This window comes from Seriola aureovittata, chromosome 3 (genome assembly GCF_021018895.1).
Source record: "Seriola aureovittata isolate HTS-2021-v1 ecotype China chromosome 3, ASM2101889v1, whole genome shotgun sequence".
Lineage (NCBI taxonomy): Eukaryota > Metazoa > Chordata > Actinopteri > Carangiformes > Carangidae > Seriola > Seriola aureovittata.
Window position 1 is genome coordinate 13,441,871 of NC_079366.1, and position 23,253 is coordinate 13,465,123.

At 41.1% G+C, this 23,253-nt stretch overlaps 1 protein-coding gene across 2 annotated transcripts; it reads right to left on the minus strand.

Moving 5' to 3' along the window:
* Positions 1 to 3,417: 3,417 nt before the first annotated feature.
* Positions 3,418 to 21,955, minus strand: map2k7 (mitogen-activated protein kinase kinase 7). 2 transcript variants are annotated; one of them, XM_056371852.1, is made up of 12 exons: positions 21,770 to 21,955; positions 19,598 to 19,645; positions 16,242 to 16,386; positions 15,467 to 15,533; positions 14,247 to 14,360; positions 12,667 to 12,786; positions 12,377 to 12,484; positions 12,094 to 12,273; positions 11,895 to 11,975; positions 11,074 to 11,216; positions 10,942 to 10,987; positions 3,418 to 10,827 (listed from the first exon to the last, which is right to left on the minus strand). In XM_056371852.1, exons 1-12 carry the CDS (start codon positions 21,891 to 21,893, stop codon positions 10,684 to 10,686), a joined length of 1,320 nt encoding a protein of 439 aa, XP_056227827.1. In that variant the 5' UTR covers positions 21,894 to 21,955; the 3' UTR covers positions 3,418 to 10,683. The 2 variants fall into 2 exon arrangements, with proteins under 2 accessions (XP_056227827.1, XP_056227829.1); XM_056371854.1 differs by lacking the exon at positions 19,598 to 19,645.
* Between the last annotated feature and the right edge of the window lie 1,298 nt (positions 21,956 to 23,253).

Consider the following 23,253-nt stretch of genomic DNA (forward strand, 5'->3'; position numbering starts at 1 on the left):
TATATGCAGATATATATATTAGAGTTGAAACAATTGGTAGAAAATTAATCAAATAATGTGAGGATTTGCGGCTTTTTCTCTGTTTTATATCAGTGTTGGTCAGACAAGACAAACTATTTGACTCTGGGAATTTACCATGTACATTGTTAGTATTTTCTGACATTTTATGGACAAAGCCATTAGTGGATTAATAAAAACAATAGACCAGTTGAGATGATGAATTCATTGCACTGCAATTCTCAATAAATATCTGCACGTAGCTTACAAATATCTGGAAGGATAGTCTGATGCACAGTATCTAAATATTTCTGCTATGATTTCACAGGATTTGCCTTATAAATGATAATATAAAGTTAAACAAAGTCTTATTGTAAAAGATTTTGAGAAATGATCAACTGATTCACCAGCTATAGACAGAAGGAGTATGTTGGATTCAGTGATTTTGTAGCTTGGTATCTGGTCAGGTAGTGGTGTGTGTGTGTGTGTGTGTGTGTGTGTGTGTGTGTGTGTGTGTGTGTGTGTGTGTGTGTGTGTGTGTGTGTGTGTGTGTGTGTAGGAATGCAGAGCCTCGTCTGTACCTGCAACAGGAGCAGGGGTGTGGCACTGCTGATGTGTCCATGGTGGAAATATGACAAAACAAAACCACATAACTATCTGTGGAGAAGGGAAACAAATGTAAAGAGGGTAAACCAACATGAAAGGAGACTGCTGCCTGGAACATGTTTTTATATTCATGTTTCAATGGTTTTATTGTTACAAGTCAATGGGTCCAATGACAGTGGAAAAACTGGAAAAACACAGTATTTCCTGTTCTCTAGTGTTGTATTCTGTCTGTAAAGACAAATTAAAGACTAAAATTTACCTAAGCAAATAGACACTAGCATGAACTAAGTGCATTACAACAATATTTCCCAAACAAGGGGAAATGGATACCTGTACTTTGTCTCCCATCCACCAATGAGCTTTTGGTTTAATACCCTACCATATATGGTCAGAGAGAGCAGACAGAGAAAGAAAAGGATCTCCAGAAAAGAGAGAAGGCTGCTGAGCAGAGAGGTGGAGGGAGGCGTGGACTAGTGTTGTGTTTTGTTTTTTGCTGTGGTGTAAAGTTTCTTTTCAAACCCTGTCATTACCCCGAGACCCGGTCCTCCTGTTGTTTCATATCTGTCGCACATCAAAGATGGACTGACAGAAATGTAGGGGCGACATGTTGCAGCATGAATGACATAGAACAAGGACACACACACACACACTCACACACACACACTGTAAGCGTTATAAAGTCTGTATATACATACGTTTTATGATGTTTCTGAGAGGTAACAAATTAGTTGACAAAAGCCTCATTTGTAAAATCCTTGATTCAGCCTCAGCTGTTACTGCCCCCAACAACCTGACTGAGTGATTCCTTTAACCACTGTTGATCCAACTATTTCTTCTGGAGCTCAAATACCAGAATACACTTATCTTTGAAAAAGTATTATTTACGAATTGCATTCAGTTGAACTGTTTTAATAGTTTAAAGTTTTTAAACTGTGTATTAACCTCATTTGTAACTGTATTATTTTTAATCTTTTTAATCATTTCATTACACCGTTATCTGGTATTTATTGGTTTTATGTCTTGGTAAAGCTCTTTTTTGAAAAGTGCTGTATGAATAAAGTTTGAGTTATAACTTCCTGAGTTATAAATACTTTCAACATCCCACATCACAATGAACTTGAAACAATTCCTCTTTTGAGACACCGACCTCTCTTATAAGTACATATTTTTTTGTCTGATGGTGTTTTTTGTTTTACAAAAACAAAAGTTGTCTTCCTTACTTAAAAATCCAGACTCTATGAAAATGAAAACCTATTTCTCATTGTTTAAATTTCTATCCAACTCTCGCTGTGTTTTTCTCTCAGCCGTCATCCTGTTGGTTCATTTCTGCAGCCACAGGGCATAATCTGCTGTTACACAACTTCACATGTAACGCAGCTTCCTGCAGCTTGCTTCAGGACAGGGAAACAGTCTCCCACACCTCTTAATGGCCTTAGTGAAAGGTGATCATAGTCTTTTTCTTCTGCATAGTGCACAGACTAACAGTGTAGATGCCATTACAACCCCTAACCCAGAGAAAAAGTGTTTCAGGTTCATTCAAATCTGCATGATCTGTTGTTGCATAAGTGTTAAACAAGGAGCAGAGTCATGTCAAGTCATGTCATGCAGGTAATTGTAGTAAATTTCACTGAGGGTGAAAGTGCAGAGACTGTAGCAGGCAGACAGGGATAGCACTGTTGTCAGAGGACGTCTGCATGGAGGTTTATTTAGACGTGTTTGAGCACATCGGCCTGCCTGCACTGAGCAGACAGAGTTATTTTACACAAATGAAGCAGATACAAGTTCAGTGACTTAAACTCACTAACTCACAGTTGCTTGTCCAGATTCACTCCATCGATCATAACTGCTGCCCCGCTAGAAGAGACTTCAAGGATGATTTGAAACAAGGTGAAGTGTCAGATATAAACCTGGTTGTGATATGATGTGACACGGATTAAGAGAATGGGTCTGGGGTTAAAAAAACAGCAGTGAATGAGTAGTGCTCCCTCCTGTGGACAACACTGGAAAATTACAAAGCTGGACTGTGTCCATGTTTGGAGCTTTTTTGAGCTGCGTTTTCCCTTTTTGGTTTTGCTAACCATTTGTATATGTAGACATGGAAATCTAGACTTGAGAATATTGAATATAGTCAGATTTTACACATGACGCTCCGTTTCCTTGTTTCAAAGTGTAAAACCTGCTGTATAATGTCTCCTGTGGCTCTGGAGGAGCTGACCCATGGTTTTCCACAAATAACCCTTAAGATGTCATCAGGGTTATCTCAGTTTGGTGTTGACACTTTATCTTTTTTTTTTTTTAAAACAAATACATCTTTCTCACTTCAAAATTCTGGGACAGTTTGTTGCTTTTAACTTTACACTGTCCTCACTGCAATGAAAGCTTTATGAGCAGCAGCAAGTACTTTGACGTCTTTTAGCCATTAAGGTTTCACCTCTCAGGCTGCTGCCCCCTCTCTGACTGGTGGAGGTTGTGCAGTGCAAATAAATACATACCATAACCTTTCTGCATGTTTTGGGTAAAAAAAAAAAAAAAAAATCTATATTAATATCTATCGTCAGAATTCAACATTAATTAACATTATTAATGCCTTATATCCAATATAATGAAATAAAGCACCATGCTACTTATGGTAGAGATTAAATACATTTATTAATTATAGTAAAGTATCAGGTTTTTAAAAACTAAATGTGATTTTTTCTTTTGTTTGTTTACAAAAGCAAAGCATTTTGGAATTTAAAATTTTTTTTTTTGCCCTTCTTTTCTGAGCAACTTCAATGAAAGACCGTGTTGGAAAAGAAGACCATGACACATCAACATTTTTATGAGTTTTTATTTATTTATTTATTTGATTTTTAAGTGTTTTATTATTTTTTTTCTCCAAAAAAATCCTGAGGTATTCACAATATAATGGCATTTATTCTGTTTGAAATGAGACTTGGGGGGAAATAAAATACAGCCAAAAACAAAACAAAACAAAAAAAATTAAAGAAACAGGCAGTAAAGCTGTGTCGATTGATACAACTGTCAAGACAATATATCTGTGATGTCGTACATACAAGAAGCCTTTGAACTGCAACAGCGGTGACTGAAGTCAATCCTCCCCCCACCCTGCAAACTAGCAAACTCATGCAATCTAGACCGAGATCTGCGTTTTTAGAAAAACCAAGCAGCAAACCTCAATGATGCTTCGAAGCAGGCGTGTCCCACCTCGCTAATAGGGAGTGCAGGTTAATAACAAGCCAATCAGTCCACTATCAGAGTAGTTATCATCAGCTCAAATACCTAAAACTTAGAAAAAACAAATCTAGTCTGCTTTGTAGCCGGCATTCAGTACTTACTGATTACAAACCATCCAAGTTTCAAACAATTCAAGCTTTAACTGTGAGTTATTAGCAAAGCACTAGAGTTCAAATACACCATGCTGTGGCTTTAAACCATGAAGTTTGTTTGTGTAGGGCTGTCTGAGGGGGTAATAATGGAAATCAGTAAGTCTGACAGTCACAGTAAAGCCAGAAACAGTGCACTTTACTGTGCTGCAGGTTTCTATTTTAACCTGTTAATCTGTTACTTTATAGACTGTATGTTAGTGTGATGGTTGATTACAACAATTTGCTTTCTGTACACAATGGTAAAATGCCAATGAGAGACTATTCCACTACCTTGAGTCCGCTTTGCCCTCCACAAAAAAGCAATACACAAAAAAAAAAAACAAAACAAACCAAAAAAAAAACATACAAATGACCAATAAATAAATATCAGTGAAACAAATACACTGTTGAATCATTTTCTTGCTCTGTGTCACAGATCTATATGATTGATAAAATAACTGCTGTGACTTTAAGAAAATAAGGAAAACACCCAATATTCTCCTCTCTGCACAACAATCCCAAATCTGCAACACAAAACAAAACAAAAACAAAATAAAACCCATCACAAGTGCAACATCAGTCACAACAGTCTCAGCATTAGGGACAAAAAAAGCTCTGGTATTAGACCAATCAGCTCAATACTACAGCATCAGACAAACCAGAACAAATAAAAAATAATAATCATAAAATAAAATAAAATCCAAAAGCAGTGGGCAGGGATGAAGAGGGGGGAAAAAGAATAAAATAACAGCACACAATTTATGACCCAAACTGGGGTAACAACAAATAAATCGATCATGATATCTGATCAAAGGAAAACAATATATAATAATAATAATAATGATAAAAAAAAAATACTATTAGACTTTCAGTTCAAAGGTTATCTTTATGTGGCGGTTTAAATAAGGTGGACAGACACTACAGCGTAACGGTGAGAAAAACGATTGTTCCACCTTGCCAGTAAAAGAAACCTTTAGAAAGACGCTCTCAGCTCTGTCTGTCTGGGATCACCCATTTATTTCTTTGTTCAATTTGGTGTCATCTTTGCCCTGAATAATAATAATAATAATAATAATAATAATAATAACGACAAAATAGTAATAATAAAAACAGTAATCATTGTAATCATAATAAAAAACAAAACAATGGACAAAAATAAAAGCTAATAATATAATAATAATAATAATCACCATCAATAAAGACTTTTGGTAGACGAATAAACATCACACACTCTCCGCTCGCTCACACAGCTAATTGAAAATAAAGACACACAGCACATGGATGAGGGGAAACAGGACATTTTTCTAACAAAACACTGTCTGCTAATGAAGATACAGCTCTTCCTCCTCCTAGACAACTAGTTAGGGGTCCAAGTGAAAACATATATTGCAAAGTTGACAGAGAACTAAAAAAAAAAAAAAAAGGCAAAAAAGTGTGTCTTTTCCTAAGAACACAATAAATTCAACATTTTTTGCAAAAACAAAAATACAGACTACATGTGTAAAAATCATAAATAAAGATAAAGTTTTGTGCATCCCCGCCCCAACCGACCGTTGTCTTGGAAGAAAAAAACAAAACAAAAACAAAAACAAAACAATGGCAGTTACAGCGGTGACAATAACATGCAATTGATATACTTTACAGCATTGATCTTTATCTCCCCCACACTACAAACCCGAGTCAAACCCGCATCCCTCCCCGACCCCAATACAATCCTTAAATATTTGTCAGCTCATTCAAAACATATCTCTTGCTCTGTCTTTACTCTGTGGGAGGGGGGAGGGGCTCGAAAAGAAAACACACTGTCGCTAACTCCAGTTTATCCGTTAATCTGTATGTACAGGAGGCTTTTTTTCCCATCGAAGCAAGCTGACATAGTTTGAATGACTGCATAGTGAAAATGATATTTGGTTTACTTACAGATGGGGTGGTGACAACACACACACACACACGCGCACACACACACACGCGCACACGCTCTCTCACTTGGTGCCAAGGCACAGCGCAGGTACACCCTATGAACTAGCTGAATTTATACACCACTGACCTCGCACCCGGCAAGCTAATATACACATAAAGCCACTATTGGCAGTAGCCAGCATTGCTGTGCAGAATGGGATTACTTTATACATTTGGTGGGTATCTGTCTGTGTGTGTGTGTGTGTGTGTGTGTGTAGATTGGTAATCAGACATTTTGTTACCTCACACACACAGAGTCAGATGCACACCTGGCCTGACCTGACTGATTGGTTTCACAGAGGTATAGCGTGGCACCATCATCCAGTCAGGTGTTTGGATGGAAATGCACACTAACAGCCGAGCGAGTGTGTGCGTGCGTTTGTAAAATACAACATCAGCTTTATAACAGAGAACCTCGACAGTGGGAGACTGGGTCCAGCTTTGCGTTTGGAGACGAGTTAGCCGAGACACAGAAACAAGAGTATGAACAGTGAACGTTGTAGTGAGAGAGGGTCGCACCATCTCCTAGAGTGATTATATTTGAAACTGCACCAATGATACACCTCAGACTGTGCTGGCAGCGCAGCACAGCTGAAGGATGCTAAGCACCAGATTCAGGATTATATACAACAGTTTGAGCAGGGAGGCTGAGCAGTCAGATCATGATCAGCCCTGAATCCTGTTATGAAGAGTTTACAACAGCAGGACTACCCTGTTCCCTGCCGAAGGTAAACCGTGGCTTGAAATCAGGTCCAGGTCATATCCTGGTCTTGAGATTAAAACCCGACAAAGGCTGAGCTAACGGAGTTGTGCCAACTCTCATCTGCTCAGGGGCTTGTATCATGAAGCGACAGGAGCTATCTTTGGGCAGATTTTCTGGCATCACTGAGCTGGCTCACTTTTAACTGGGGTAGAGATCACCATGGTAACTATCAGCTAGCTATCAGAGCTATTACTCCTGACATTTAGCAATACTAAATGTCAGGAGTGACCCTCTCAAAACAGCTATATAATTACTACTAACTTTCCTTTTAGCCTTTTCCTTACTCTGCTCTAGTTGTGTGATGAAATTGATAGCCGCTTGCTGTTTCTACAATTGATTAGATTAACTCTAAAATCCCTTCTGCCTCTTTCTGGATTGGCTGGATTAGTAAACCCAGAGCTAACAGAGCCAGTTGATAACCAGCTGAGTGATACCAGTCTTCCAGGATAGACGAGTGAAGCGAAGTAGCCCAAAGAGAGTCAGGCTAAGCTGAAGTCACTTCCTGACACAGGCCGGTGGCGAGTTTGATTCACTGAGCAGAAAGATAAGCTGGTTTTATTGCTTGGCCCTTGTGATGTAGTAGTGCACCAGTCTCCCCCTGTACAGTATATGACACACGCATGGCACTGCTATACTACAGCGCCCCCCCCCCCCCCCCCGCCCGCCCCCACACACACACCCTCTGCCACTAGCTATAGAGAGATTTTATATATATCATAGCTCAGAGTAACCAATTATAATGTCAATAACAATAGTCATAACAACAACAACAACGCTCTCGTATTTTTGTTGAGTTGTGGACACCTTTGGTGTGAACTGTCAAGGTTGTCAAGCTTGCAGGCGACCTGTGGACAGACGAAGTGATGGATGGACAGAGTAAAGAATGGATGTGACAAAAAGCATCTGGACAGACAGACACCCCCTCTGATCATATCTACACTGTACAGAGTTGTAGTGTGACGATGGGATATAAATGATTACCTACTTCCATTACACATAGAGCTACATTTGAGGTGAGGTGTGTGTTTATATTTTGTGTGAGTTAGTATGTGAAGCCAACCTCCCTGCACTTTCTCTTCTAATCCTTCATGCCACCTCTCACTTGCTTTTGCCCTCTTCACACTTGCTCTTCAGTATTTGGTAACATGTGTAGACATTGCATTATTTCATTTATTTGGCTTAAAAGAAAAAGAATAAAGTATTTGTCCTTTGGGGAAAAGAAGTGACAGCAGCGTCTAAAGCAATAAAAAGTAGCAGCAGTAGCAATGTAATAAATAACATAGTTTGAACAGAACATAAACATCATAAACACAACACGCCAACTCACTCGCTAAAATCATAATTGGTAGGTTGGTTTAACACCATGAAAGCTTTTTACAATAACCAGCTAGCCTCAGAGCTCAGCAGCCCTGTGAATCTTGGGCTGATGTTTTCCTTTCCTGTTTCCTCTCTCCTTTTTCAAACTCTAACTTCCTGTCACCCAACTGTCTCTGACTTTTCTTTAACTTCCCATCCCACTTTCTTAATACTCCCTGTCTTCATTCTCACCTCACTTCGTCCCGTCCTCTTTTTCCTGTCATTTAATTTCCACTCATCTTTTCTGCCACCTTGACAACAATCCTGGATCTCTCGCTCACTCTCCTAACACTTTACCGTTTCCTGTCTCATTCGATGCCGCTCCTCAGGTCTCTGTGTCTAGCAGTGATTTGGTTCGGTGCGTGACGGGGCGTGGGAGGTTTGAATCTGCACATCTAGCAGGCTTTGGCTGTGAACCTAGTCAGTTTGTAGACCTGCGCACATAAAGTACATCTATACATTGCAGTTTTAAACATGTTAACCAGTTCAGGTGTCACACATACACTCACTTTCATCTTACCAATCCTCTAGATCAGGGGTCTCAAAAGTCAAATTACCTGGGGGCCACTGGTCAGGTAGTTCTCTCCTGGTGGGGCAGCATAGCATTACAGATTTCGGCTGTACAAACTCATGTCTATGACACTGCTCTACATGGTTAGTGGAGCGACGCTGCTGCAGACTGTATACAAGGAGAACAGCAGCTTTGTCCTTACAGATAGTGACAGGAAAGAGTCACATTAAACCTCACGAAGAATGAGCCAATTGTCTAGGTGTCTTGAAACTGTCAGCTAATAGTAGGTAGGTGTTATTACTTGAGCAATCGATTTAGTTGATCAAGAGAAAAGGAATTGCAACAATTGTTTAAATAATTTTTCAAGCAAAAATGCCAAAAATTCATGGGTTTTACCATCTCATATGTGAAGTTTTCCTGCTTTTCTCTCTCTTAAATGATAGCAAAATGAGTATCATTAGGTTTTGGAGTGTTTGTTGTGGGGGACAAACAAAACACACACAGACCCAAAAGAAATCATTTCTTAATGTGGGTGAGCCCTGGGCTGGTTATTTGAAACCCCTGCTCTAGGTCCTAAAAACACCAGAACATGCTTTATCAAGATTTGTGTGTATGTTTCCTTAAAGTCTGAAATTTCACAGGAGCGGGTCTATTATCTCTTGGCCCCCACCAGCAACATCCTACACGCAGCCTTTGGTCTGGAAACACTGTGGAGCACTACATCACACTAAACAGCAGAGGGAGACAGAGAGGTGGACAAAGAGGAAGAGGTAGACAGAGAGTGAAGTAAAGAAATGCTCCACAGGTAAAAAGATCTACTCCATTTCTATTCTTTGTACAAGATAAGCTCCCGTTCTTAGCCTTCTCACTCAAAAAGCACTCTGCTCCCATTTTTACCTCCAACCTCTCTCCTCTGTTTCTCACACTACACTAACAGTTATTCAGTCTTCCAAAATTCTCACCAACGAGCGCACGACTCCCAGCTTCTACTTTCTGTTTTTTCCTCCCTCACTTCTAGAAAGAGTCGGACACTTCTTGTTTCTAACTCATCTTTTCTCTTCTTAGTATCCCTCCGTATCTCTTAACTCTCCACTAACTCATTCTGAATACACAAAAAACATACACAACTCCTTCTCTACAAAGCTAGAATGCAACACTAATTTTTTTGTAATTTTTTTCCTTGTTGTTTTTCCAATTATGCAGCTGCTAAATACAATGATGGAAACATATTTCATAGCAATGTTAATTAGAACTACTATTCTAACATGTTAAAAATGAGCCAACAGATTCATTTGTTCTTGTTTGTGTGTTAGAGCTGTAGTGTGAAGGTGAATAAATGACTAGGAAATATAATCTCACTTATAAAAACAACCAGTGACTGTGTCTTGATATTCATCCACACACACACACAAACACACATGGAAAAGCTTACTCACACTCACACACACACATAGATACAGCCTGAGAATGTGTGATAGTAGAAACACCTGAAGAATCATAATTGCACCGGACATTGCTGTGTCCTCCATAACGTTTATGTACAAGAGCGATTCATGATTGCTAATGTAGCAGATGCTTTGTTCCAGTGTGTAGTGACTACTCTGTTGACTAATCCAATGGTTAGGATCAATGCTGGAGACAGACATGTAGGTGAAAAACTAATGAAAAGTGGAGGAAATGTAGAGACACATAAAAGACACACACACGGTTTTTGTGTGTGGCTGTTAGACACACTGTGATGTGACGTCATATGACAGTTTAACGAGAAGTACCAGAGTGTAAACGAAACTACAGTGTGAACTCTTTTCTGCTCCCTCCTCCCCATGTCTGCCTGTCCAGATTCGACGCAATCATAAGGAGAACCACCTGTGTCGTCTATCCATCCATCAGTCCATCTCTCCCGGCCATCACTCCATCTGTCGATCCAGAGTCCTCCATCGAGTCTCCGTCTCTCCCTCTTCCTCTTCAGGTTCTCCGGTGGACAGATGGACAGGTGGGCTGGGTATAACGCTAGGGCTTAGCTGCTGACGCTGGGCTAGACTAGGACAGACTGAGTCTGGGCTTGGCAAAGCTAAAGCTAGGCTAGACTAGCGTGTAGCTAAGCTAAGGCCAGGAGGGCTAGGCTACCTACTGAAGAGCGAGTGGAGCTGGTGCTGATGGCTGTAACACTGGCTGCTGCGAGGCGACTCGGTGCGATCCATCACCGCCTGAAACCAACCGGCCACGTCAACCTCCAGAACCTCGTAACGTCGGATGAAACTATGCTCCTGGACGAGGAAGACGGACAAAGAGACAGCGAGAGATGGAAACAGTTTAGTTACATTTGAGCATCGGGTAATCCCGGTTATTCTGGCAATTGCTCATTACGACTGGTGACTTACCAGCAGCACGTGGTATTTTGGCCTTTTTCTGTGATCCTTTGTGAGGCTGTGGAAAGATGTGCACATTAAATGAAGCTGCAACAAATTAATTAAAAAAAAAAAAAACAGTTTTAGAGTGATATTCAAACTCACCAGTCTTTGACGAAGGACTGGAAGTCGAGGGAGAAGCCCATGCTGAGAGGCAGCAGAGGAGGATCTTCCTGCAGCACTTTGGTCAGAACCTCAAAGTCTGTCTTGCAGTTCTTGTAGGGAAACTGTCCCGTGGCCAGCTCCACCTACAGGACACAGGGAGACATGAGCATCCAATGTCACTGACAATAAATGCTTGGCTTGTCTGTAAGGAGACTGTTTAACCTCCTAGGACCTGGCGTCCACATATGTGGACCTCACATTTTTGGTTCTCTAGACCACAATACTAACTTTTTCTCAACAAGGGCCTGGTGACCACATATGAGGATATTATACTGCCACTCAGTAATCGAAATTTAAAACTAATGTCCTCTTATGTGGACATCATTTTTCTCCGGTCCCAATCAGCCTAAATAGCAAAGAGAAATTAAAAATGCACGCCATGCAAGAGTTCGGGTCTTAGGAGGTTAAATAACTAACACAAAAGTAGTAACTTTACAGATGTCTACAACCTAATGTATGCAGGTTCTGTCAATAGTCTGAGGAAAAAAATCGAACTCACTTTAATGCTCAAAGCATAGTTTTTCCATCCATTATTGGAAACGTGTATTTTAGTGCCTAGTTTAGTTCCTCGGTTGGTTCTTGGAACTATATAGTCGAAAAAGCGCTTCATATTCCAAAGGTCAATAATTAATTTTTACATTCAAGTTCTTGTCAACTCCTATGCAGCAGCACACATGTCTATATGTATGTCTATCAGTCATCATGGAACTCCAGGCCGATGCTTGTTTCATATATTGCAATAAAATGATTGAATGATTTACCAGAGAGATGCCGAGGCTCCACACGTCTGCTCGGATGTCATAGTCGGGTTTGGTGGGATCTGGAGGGTCTATTCTCTCAGGCTGCAGGAATACAAAATATTCATTATGTCTATAGGTGACATACGGGATGTGACGTTGTGTGTGAGCTCGTCGTAGTATTTTGAGAGTACAGTGTATGTGTGTGTGTGTTTTCACTCACCGCCATGTAGGCAGCACAGCCGGCACTGCGAGTCTTGGCCTTCGAGTCAACGAGGCGTCCACTGATGCCGAAATCACACAGTTTAATCTGACCTTTAGCGTCCAGGAGGATGTTGGAGGGTTTGACGTCCCGGTGGATGACACCGTGTTTCTCTTTTAGGTACAGCAACGCTTTCACTATCTGGAGCAGAAACACACACAGTAGGACCAAACAGTAAGAACAAAAACAATTGAGTGAGCAGTGTAACGGTTTCCTGATCTCGGTATGCGTTTCTTTCACTTACTGCCACTGTCATCTTTCCTAGGATTCGCTCTGGGATGGGGCCCTGGATTCTCTTCTTCAGCTTCTCCGCACACGTTCCCATCAGCTCCATTGCAATGAATACATCCGTCTGTACATGTATGCAAACACACACAGACACACATCCAGCTTTTACCAGTGCAGGAAGTGAGTTTACTGAGATGCAAGAGTAAAAGCAGCAGACGTTTGTTTGACCTTAGCTGTAAAATTTACTCTTGTTCTACTATTTTAATGTTAAGAATACAGACAGTAATGTATGTTTGGGACACCCACGTTGGTAACTATGGCGCCGTAGCACTGGATGATGTAAGGGCAGTCATGACTTTTCAGCACCACGTCCAGGTCCATCAGAATCCTCTTATTCTCATCCTTGTTTCCTGTACGACGCATTTGCTGGTGACACACACACACACACACACACACACACACACACACACACACACACACACACACACACACACACACACACACACACACACACACACACACACACACACACACACACACACACACAAAGACATTTGAACACACACAAAGACATGTAAGATTCCTGCAGGCATTTGAATGTAAGAAACACACACCATGCTGTGTGTACAAGTTAAGTAACAAGTAATTAGGAAATCACAAAGCAAAGACTCCTTCGGTGAACTGACTGACTGTCTAATTGTTAAACTGCTCAGACGGCTACAATTAAGTCAACTGTTAAATAGGAGGGTTGTTACGTTGGGTTATTAACGCCACTTGTTGGTAAACTAGACGCAAATAATGTACAACAGAAAGTGGGAGCGCCACTAAGCCGTGGTGAGCATCAAATTCCTACTGTATTTTGTTTTGAGTCTTTATGGTCCCTGTAGGGAAATTTTATAAGAAACGTTCTCGTCTTTTGGTAAGTGACCACCAGATATTAACGGCACACAGAAAGCTCAACAACAAATGATCTGAAAAACACTATTCTGTTCAGAACCCGTTCTGATTGGAACCTGTTACCGGCCCCCATCAAACACATTATCATTAGAAAGAGCGTCAAACTGCAAGTGATGTATAATTTACGTAAGATCTAAAGCCGGGCCCTTATCTCGTTCTGGGATGTGTACCAGTTCAGTCCTATTTAAGACTAACTGTGTATTGTTGATGCATTTTATATTCCTCAGGTTATTATTTTCGTTTCTAACTGTCAATGTCTAGATTTTGCCCCATCAGGATGGATCCCAGGACAGCTAGCTTCAGCTTGTGGCTGATGGGGATCCTGTTAACATTAAACAATAAACTTATGGCATGGGGATTAAAACAATTTGATATCATTACATCTAAAACCGACATTTTCTGGAGGGCAGAGATTTCCTTTCACAGAAAAGTGGTTGACTCAGATAAGCAACATCATTGTGTCTATTTGTAACAGCCTGAACCATCAAAAGATTTCTGTTCGACTCTTATCAACCTTTCAGCCACACTGTCTATGCCTCTTAAAATACTGGAGTATTACACAGTATCTGTTCTTCAGCAGCCACATCTATTTTACAGCTCAGAGTCATCACAGTTGTCATCTTTTGTATCTTACAAGCATAAACACATGTTTGCAGCTGATGTCATTGTGGTGGCTGTGGTTGCTGCTAACTTTGTCTGTAATCACCCTTCTTAAATAATATAGCCAATCTCACATTATTATTAACCTGTATTTTTCTGCATTTTGTCTGATGTTCTTCATGATTATACAATAAAAGTTTAGCTGTAGCTTCATGATGTCTGCTGGTTGTATGTGTGAAGCTGGATCCTGTGTAGACTGCGAGTAATATGTGACATAATAAAGCAGGTTGTGTGAACAATGAAAACATACGAGTGTGGGAGGGACTTACTTTGACAGCGATGACATGGCCCGTCTTCTTGAATCGTACTTTGAAGACCTGTCCACAGGTCCCGCTGCCGATCTCCCCCTCACTGATAAGGTCTGTCACCTCCGCTGGATACCGCTGTGGACGCACAAGTAAGCGAAAACATGACAAAAAAGGATTTTAAATCCTGCTCAAGATATTTTTACTGGTTACACTGCTAACTGGATGTTATTTCTCTGCAAACTCTTCAAGCTGAAAATCGAGGAGAGAGGCCAATTCTGACTTTCTACATCGTAAGGCAACAGCAAACACCTCTGGGCCATTTAGTAACAAATGTTTTGATGTGCAATTAAGCTGCTCCCCCCATGGGTCATGACTGAGACTACCAGCACACAGTGATGAAGAAGATGCATTATTTCCCTGCTTAAAATGAAATCACTGGTGACTGAGATGCTGTGAGTGACATTTCATTGAGTGCATGATGCAGCAACCTCTCGGGGATAATGAGAGGACGTTAAAACACTCTGGAGTGCAGTGATGAGTCACATAATTTTCTCCAACTTCTTCAAACCCTGACTGACTCTGACTATGATACTGGACCTGAGGGCTGAAAGAGCGAGAGAGAGTTTTTTTTCTGACTCATTCTGTGCTCTGCTCAAGGACACTTCAGTGGTGTAGATGTTTGATTCTGTATTTTCTTATTGTCAAGGTTAATTTAATTGTTATGGACAAGTCCCATGAAAAGACAAAAACCTGTTGTTGTTAGTCAGTCTCCCAATCTGTGTGTAGCAGATGGTTCTTACTGAAGATGTAAAACAAATTTAAAAACAAATGTATCAAGTTACATTTTTTTTAAAAGCCTGTAGTTGAAAAAACTAGTTTGTACCAAACGTTTCTCAAAAAGCAGTAATAGTGAATTTGTTGGGGACTATTTTCAGCCATGGAGTAACAGACGTTTATTGCTCTTGTGAGTATTTACAGCAGTAGCACAGTGTATGTGGGATTCATTCAAAATAAACTGCAATGTGCATATTCATCATAATGAAGAAACATATCAGCCAGTGCAAAGATGAGGCTGACACTTAGCAGCATCAGTTCATTTTTGGTTTCAGGCTTTTCATGGGATTTGTTAACAATACGAAAAATATCAACAGACATATGATCACTCAACCTAAACCACTAAACAAAACTTTCAACATGTAGACTAGAGAAATTCAACACGTGCCTCTGTGTGCACATCTCACCTGACCGTCGATCTTCAGATAACCCGTCTGTTTCATGATCTCCTGCAATTTCTGATCAATCTCTGCACTGCGGAGGACAATGCACACAAGGATGTCAGGGAGTGCAAATGCTACACAAAGTATGTGTCAGTGTTAAAATGTCCATATCGAGATATGAGACAAAGGGGGGGGGGGGGGGGACACGGGACCTCTGACTCACAAATGGATGCCGAGTGTGTTTCTGTACATCTCTTCCACCCACACTCTGCATGTGGATCCATTAAGTGTAACATAACCTGCACTGCTTTACATGATCCTTCATACTGCTCGGTCCTCTGCGTTTGTGTGTTGCTGTGCCGTGGGCATATGTATGTGCATGTTCATATGACAGTCTTGTGTGTATGTATGTGACATCGTTTTATCTCCATGTTTACGCCCATACTTCTCCACTGTGCTTACAAAAAGTGATGCACTCTCTCATCCTTTGTGACTTTTTTTCAAATGTGTGTTTCATTTTCAATCGAGAGAGTTCAGACTCAAAGTTATGATCCCTTCATTGTATTTAGAGCCAAGATTAAAATACTCGTTAATAAAAAACAATTAATGCTACTTATCGCCGAGCTTATCGAGAATATTCTTTTTTGAATCATAATTTTTTGCCAGTAGTAGTAAGCCAATCAATTCTATGCTGTAAGACTGATTTCCAACAACAAAGTAGATCCTTTTGGCTCTTCTGTAAATACAGCCTCTTTAATTATTGTCACAGGAACATCAGCGTGTCTAAAAGTGAACATACTTCTCTAGACTCTTCTGTAGGCCGTACGGGGGTGTGGGCAGGGTGAGCATGTGTCGCGGGCGGCTGGGGTATGGGTGGTGCTGAGGCGAACTCTCTGAAGACGATGAACGGCTGCCTCCATCGTTGGCCAGTGGCAGCTGGAGCGCTGGGTTGGGGTGAGGGGAGGGGAGAGACGACACATTAGACACAGACAGGAGACTCGAGGGCAGAGTGGTGTGTTTTACACCAGAGGCCAGCATGCCAGAGGGTGTAAGATGGCTATGTTCATTCATGCATTCACTGACTCCAATATTTTAGTGATTTTAAATGATGCACAAATAGAGGAAGTGATAATGTATTATTATTATTTGATTTATTAGCTTTGTTTAACTAATTTCTATGTTTTCTTTGACTTTGTGTTTCCTTCCTGAAATCTGGGCTTCAGATTGTTTCGCACAATACGAGACTGAAGAGAAAAGAAAGTGATCTATTATAACATGTGTGGCAGCGACTGAAAATTATTTCCCATGAGACTTCAAGAGCAAAAGAGAAACTGGCCTTGGCGAGGTCAAAGAGTTCTTTTACTGCAGCACTGCTATCTAGGCCCTGCATAGTATTTAACCAGCATATGAACTTGTTGTTTTTTCCCCTCAAAGTTACAGCTTTGTTTTTGTTTCGCTGATGTCCCGACCCAATGTTAAAACAAACAGGACGGTTATCTCAGAGCAAAAGCAACACCATTCTCAGGCAGAGAGAGACAGCAAAGGGGTTAGCCCACAACTCAGGAGGTACAGTTTAGGGATGCGTCCACAGGTTGTTTTTAAAGGAAAACTACAGTTTATTAAAACTTGGGGTTTATTTTCCCAGCTCCAGCCATTGTTTTTTAACTCAGCAGCAATACTAAAAATATGACCAACAGGGAAACAAACAAGCAGTCGATCATACAGGTTGTAAACAAGCTGACAGTTTGGAGGTAAAACAAAATGTATGGTGGATCAGAGTTGAACCAAAAAGTCAACCTGTCAAGTGTTTACAACAGACAGTTTTGGTAATAATTTCACTGTTCACCTTTGTTTTCTTTTCCAAATAAGTTCGGCTAATCTGAGTGTCTTTTTTACAACCTGTAACCGCTCGTCTTTGTTGGCCCTTTGAGCATCTTTTCAGCGATGTCACCATGTGCCCAGATCTCGTGATTATTTAGGTGAGTACAATGTTATCATAACCAATGGGCAGAGCAATGAAAATAAAGTTATAATAAACTGTAGCCACACAGCCTTACACATACAGTAAATGACTTCACAGCCCTGGATGACAAACTGACAGTCCAAGACTGACTGGCACTGAAATCCAAAATCCAAACAGAAGATGCAACATGCTTCTGGCCCCGTATAAACGAAGGTGTAAATCATGCGTGAAAAGACATGTCAAAACACTGCTGGACTAATATCAGGTGTGCGTGCAAGCACTGGCTCAATTTCAAGTGGAAATGTTAAAGAATTTCAAGAGAATATTCCAAGGTAGTATCAGCACAGACCTGTCATGCAACCAAATGCTCAGACAGAAAATCAGCAGCTATGAAGATCAACTAGGAATACTAAATATGACTTTAGACCCCTTATTACTAAGAGTTTAACTCTCTACTTATTAGCAATGTCACATCAGCAACTTTTTCAAATCCTCAAAACCAGTTTGAAAAACATTTCAAGGACCATGCAGCTATTGTCATAATGATAATTATAATTGTTTTTGTAGTAGCAGGCTGGCAACTCCTCTGAGAGTGCCAGCGGGTGGTTTGTATCCATGAGTCACCTGTGGATGGATCAGCCTGTAAAGGGAGAATCAGTTAGTGAAGGGGAGGAGGGGTTAGTGTGGGGAGGAAGGAGTGCTCAGGCAGTCTTTGGCACCAATCGCATCTCCATAGCTCTGCTGGCTCCAGATGGACGGATGGGAAGATAGACGGGCAGACAGAGCAGGGAGAGGGGGAGACACATAAACACGCAGATACTCGCAGGCACTGCTGCACCGCCTCCTGCTCGCACAGTGCCGCTGCAAAAGGAAGGAGGAGGGAGGGAGGGGATGCCAGAAGATGAAGAACAGACAAACAACATCAAACAGTCTAATGTGAGGGAGAAAGAGGAGAAATTCAGCCAAAACTGCATAGCACAGACTAAGCTGGAAGTCGGACAGTCAGTCAGCCAGTCAGACTCGGACAGGAAGGCAACTCTTCAGTCGCCACACAGAGAAAAAACATAGAGAAAAAGAGAAGAGTGTTCACAGCACTCCTGCAGACGGACCAGTGGGGATGCTGGATTAGAGACCGTGTCAAACAAAACACAACCCAAAACATCGTGCCGTGCAGAAAAGCCACATGCACCGTGATTCTCTGCCTCCAGCGAAACGAAGGTTAATCATCTGATACACACACACACACACACACACACACGCACGCGCACGCACACACATACACACACACACTGAACATCAACACACACCAACACTGCCCTGCCACTGGCACAGACACACACAGTCAGAGAGAGGAGTAGGGATGGAAAGATGGAGAGAGGATGTGATTTGAGAGGAGGTGTAAATAACTGCTGGGCTAAAATTTCAGCACTGGTCAAGGACTGGTTTCACAAACATGGATTAAACTTTTACCCCTCGGCAGAGCTTCTTATTCAGTCCTAAAACTGTCGGGCACTGGTGTGAGATACAGAATAAGACATTAAGTGTGTGAGTGAGAGTGAAGGCGTGCGTGTGTGTGTGTGTGTGTGTGTGTGTGTGTGTGTGTGTGTGTGTGTGTGTGTGTAGGGAAGTGGTTTGAAATACAAAGTCAACATGCTTTAAAGTTGTGATTATAATCCATAATGTCTGTGAAACCAAACTACATTTTGTCAGCCGGTGTTAATAACAACTTACACCATCTTATATGTTACTACGATACCATCCAGTTGGTCTGGCTGAAACTCAGTATGCACCTATATTTGTTGGAGAGAGTAAACTGACTTTTACAGACACACATAAAAAGGAGAAACGGTTGTCTTTCAACCTTTTTCGACAGTCTGTTCTTTCTTGGAACTTTAATTCCACTGAATGTAAGAAAAGTGTTAAAAAAAGACGAGTGTGAGTAATTACAGTAAGTGAAGTTGTAGTATTGAGAGCCCATTAGTCTCTACTGGAGCAAAACAAAGGAAACTAAATTGGTGAGAATGTAAAGAACTGCGTTTTTTAAAAAGTCAATAACACTCTCTGATAAGTGTAAGGTTGGTATACAACAGAAAGAGAAGATGAGGGAGGAGGGGATGAAAGGTGAAACAGTGGGCACAGGTGTTGGGGGGAGGGGGGTGCAGTGGCAGAGAGAGCGATGGATTGAATGATACCTGCACGCTGGGAAGGGGCTGGAGCAGGACTGAGCTGGATCACGATGACTAGACAGAGGAAAGAAAATATACACACACACGCACATTACTGCACTGTACTAGTGAGACGATCACACATGTTCGCACACATACGCGCTCCATCTTATATCAGATGGAGAAAAAAAAACCCCACAGACTTTATGACTTCTATAATTCACTTTCTCAAAAACAACACAAATCTGAGCAGTGTATAAAGTACAATTCTGGCATTACTCTGGTTTTCATATTGTCTGCGAATCCTATGAAAAGACCAAAATCAACAAAGCATCAGTGCATCTCTCACTACTTTTCGACTTTCCTACCCTGTCTGTGGCACTTAGCCCCAAGCCCACAGGTTTCTACTGAAGTCACAGATCTTTAAAAACCAGTCAGAAAATATATAATTTCATTTTAATAAAAGGCTCAGTAATTTCCTGTACACAGCTGGGCACAGTGGTTTTTAGCAAACGTTACTCAAACAGGAGTAAATATTTCTTCTTGGATTATTTTCAACTGCCGATTAATACACATTTGGTGCTCTAGTGAGTATTTACAGCAGCAGGATGGTGTATATCCTCTCAAAACAAGTTACAGTGTCCATGTTCGGGGCAATGAAGACACAGGTCACCGAGTGCAACGGTGAGGCACATTGGTGTGTTTTTAATAGGGATCTACTGCTCAGAGTACCAATACCGGATTTAAAATTTGTATTACTTACTGCGTGGAACTCATTGGGATCACTTTCCATAAGGTGAGTTGAGGGGTGTGATTGCTGGTGCACTAAAAATTTAGTCCGTGCCATGCTGTTTCTGAGTGAAGGTAACTGATGACAAAAAACACTGACTTTTAGTATGATATTGAGGGAGTGGATAGGATCTCATGTATTGGATCAGTGCATCCCTTGTTGCTGGTTGAGGACACGGAGGAAAAGGCTTATATCAGGCTTTGGATACACAGATGACACTTGTTATCAGTTATTCTTGGCATTGGTCTTTCCATGGTATTTGTTGACTATAAGAGAAACAGAATAACCCCAGCCTGTCATTTAACTCATTCACACTTTTTCCACTTTCATTCTTACAGACAGCTGATGTATCTTCATGATACTTGTTTTAAGACCACAGAAGAAAAAACAAAGAAGGTTTGTGGTCAATGTCTCTCAAACCTCATATGACTGGGCAAGACGTGATGATCTGTAGGAAAGAATTATCTGTATACATCAGTGAGTGAATGTATATTATTGCCAATAGCTTTAAAAATTTACTATCATACGTTGGTAAGATAATAAAGATGTTTCAGTCTCCATCACAGTGTCTCTCAGGGTTACATGCAGACTTCCCTGCTAAACTAACCGGGCTGTTTGGCTGAGTTTTCTCCTCTGACACGGTCCAAGGGCCCAGCGTTACCGCTTCACCCCTTAATACAACACTGACTTCAAATCCACTGAAAACTGCAAAGGGGTTTTATTCAGTGGCTCTTCAACGGACTGGCGTTTTACCTCTCCGTGTAAAAAGTACAAACAGTGTTAACATTTTAACAGCACCACAGAAGAAGGCAGTTAACGTATGTTTAACGTTAGCTAACGTTAGATGAGATAGCTGGCACATACTAGCGTCTGTTTCGTAAAAGGGTCAAAAAATGGCAGGGAAAATTGACTTTGCCGCAAGAGTCATAAGCATATACACTGCTTAATAACTGTATGAAGCTACACAAACGCTTAAATGAAATGGCACGTCTAAAATATTTACATAGGCAACCTGGAAACGACATCACATTTTCAGATTGACGCTGGGCCTGCCACCGACTATCACTCAGAGTGCTAGCCCGTTAGCCTAGCATGTTTGACAGGACAGAATCAAAACAGATTTCGGGACGTGACTGCCAGCAAGGTATTTCATGACAGCGCTTCGGATTTTCTACATTTTGTTTTACTCGCTATAGAAATTGTCCCACCAGTTAGGTAAGTGATTTCACACAAGAATTTACCGACCAAGCGGAGTCGGTGTTTGTTTATGTAGCTAGCCTGTTAGCATGTAGTAGCTAGAGGCAGCATTAACACCCCCACTCCTTCCCTCCCTCCCTCCGCCTCTCCGATCTTTCCCCCTGCTATTCTGGCCGTTACCGACTCCCCGGTCCTCCCCGGTGGACACTCACTCGGCCTCGGACGTGATCGCTGTGGACTCATGTCGATGTTGAGGTCGATTCTCCGGCGAGCTTCTTCATTTTCCTGCTTTAGTTTCTCCTCGATTCGCGACAGCCTCTGTTCCAGCGACGACATCTTGAAAAATTGAGCACCATGTAGTTCCCAGCAGAGCTCTCGACTCCCCTCTCTGGCAGGCAGGCAGGGCCAGCAACACACACACACACGCGCGCACACACGCGCGCGCGCGCGCGCGCACATACACACACTCTCTGATTGACTGACTGGACTGGGGAGAGACACACTGCAGTAATGTGATCACTCATGTTACACCTCTGTCCTCATGCACCTATATTGCACGATATTACAGAGTCATTCCTTCACAACAACTAATCGCCATTCACCCAGTATATACGGTTGGAGTTTATACTCGGGGTATTTGTCATCAAAGGGATCTGAGGAGGAAGAATGAAAAGTCCAGATAAATTGAGAAAAATTAATACATGACCCTAGAACTGGACATGACTGAACAATCTCAGCTCAAGGTATACTTACTGGCTTGTTCTGGAATTTTTGACATTATCACACTGTCCTCATCAGAAGACTAGGTACCATTCGCTGTGGGTTTATCAGCTGTAATTAATGGCTGTACCACTGCTTAATAAATCATTTACCAACTTTACTTCTGTTCAATAATAGTGATATTACAAATGTTGGCAAACCATTAATAAGCACTTAAGGTTTCAAACTTTCTAGTAAGTCATCAGGCCTGCAGTTATAAATTTTAATATGATATCAATAAAGGGTCTTGGGTTTCTCAATTTCTAATGAGCCATTATGAAAAGTTACGTCACCTGTAATAATAAAATGTTAATAAATTATGAGTTCTACAATCATCAAGTTTGCAGGATTTTGGTCCAGATATCCTGCAGTACTTTTCCAGAGGGCAGACAGTTGAACAGTCCATTGGAGGGTTCTCACTAATGAATTAAAGAGTTGAAAAGACAAAAGTGTCACGCTGGAGGATGATTTTTACAGTCTGGCGACTCTGTTGTTATTAATGGTTTAAAACTGGTCTACAAAAGCATTTGTAATTGATTTACAAATTAATAAAGCCATTAACTATATCACAAGGTCTTCTTCGGCAGGTGGGATTTTTTTATGTTGTTTTAACTGTAAACACACAGCTATGTTGTAAGTATGACATTCAGTAGCGTCTGTATCCTTATTTTGGCTATACATAGAGGTAACCCATGCATATTTTATGAACCCAGGATGTTTTCTCCATTAGCGATGCTTGCTTTTTCCTGAGGAGGTCAGAGGTCAGGCTACACATCAGCAAATACAGGAGTGGTATATGGACTCACACTTCAGAATAATCAACACATGAATGATGATGATGAATAATCATATTATAGCATCATTAATTCCCTTTAAGTTGATAAATGATATTGAATTGAATTGAAACTAAAAGCAGGTCAGTGACTAATTTGGATCC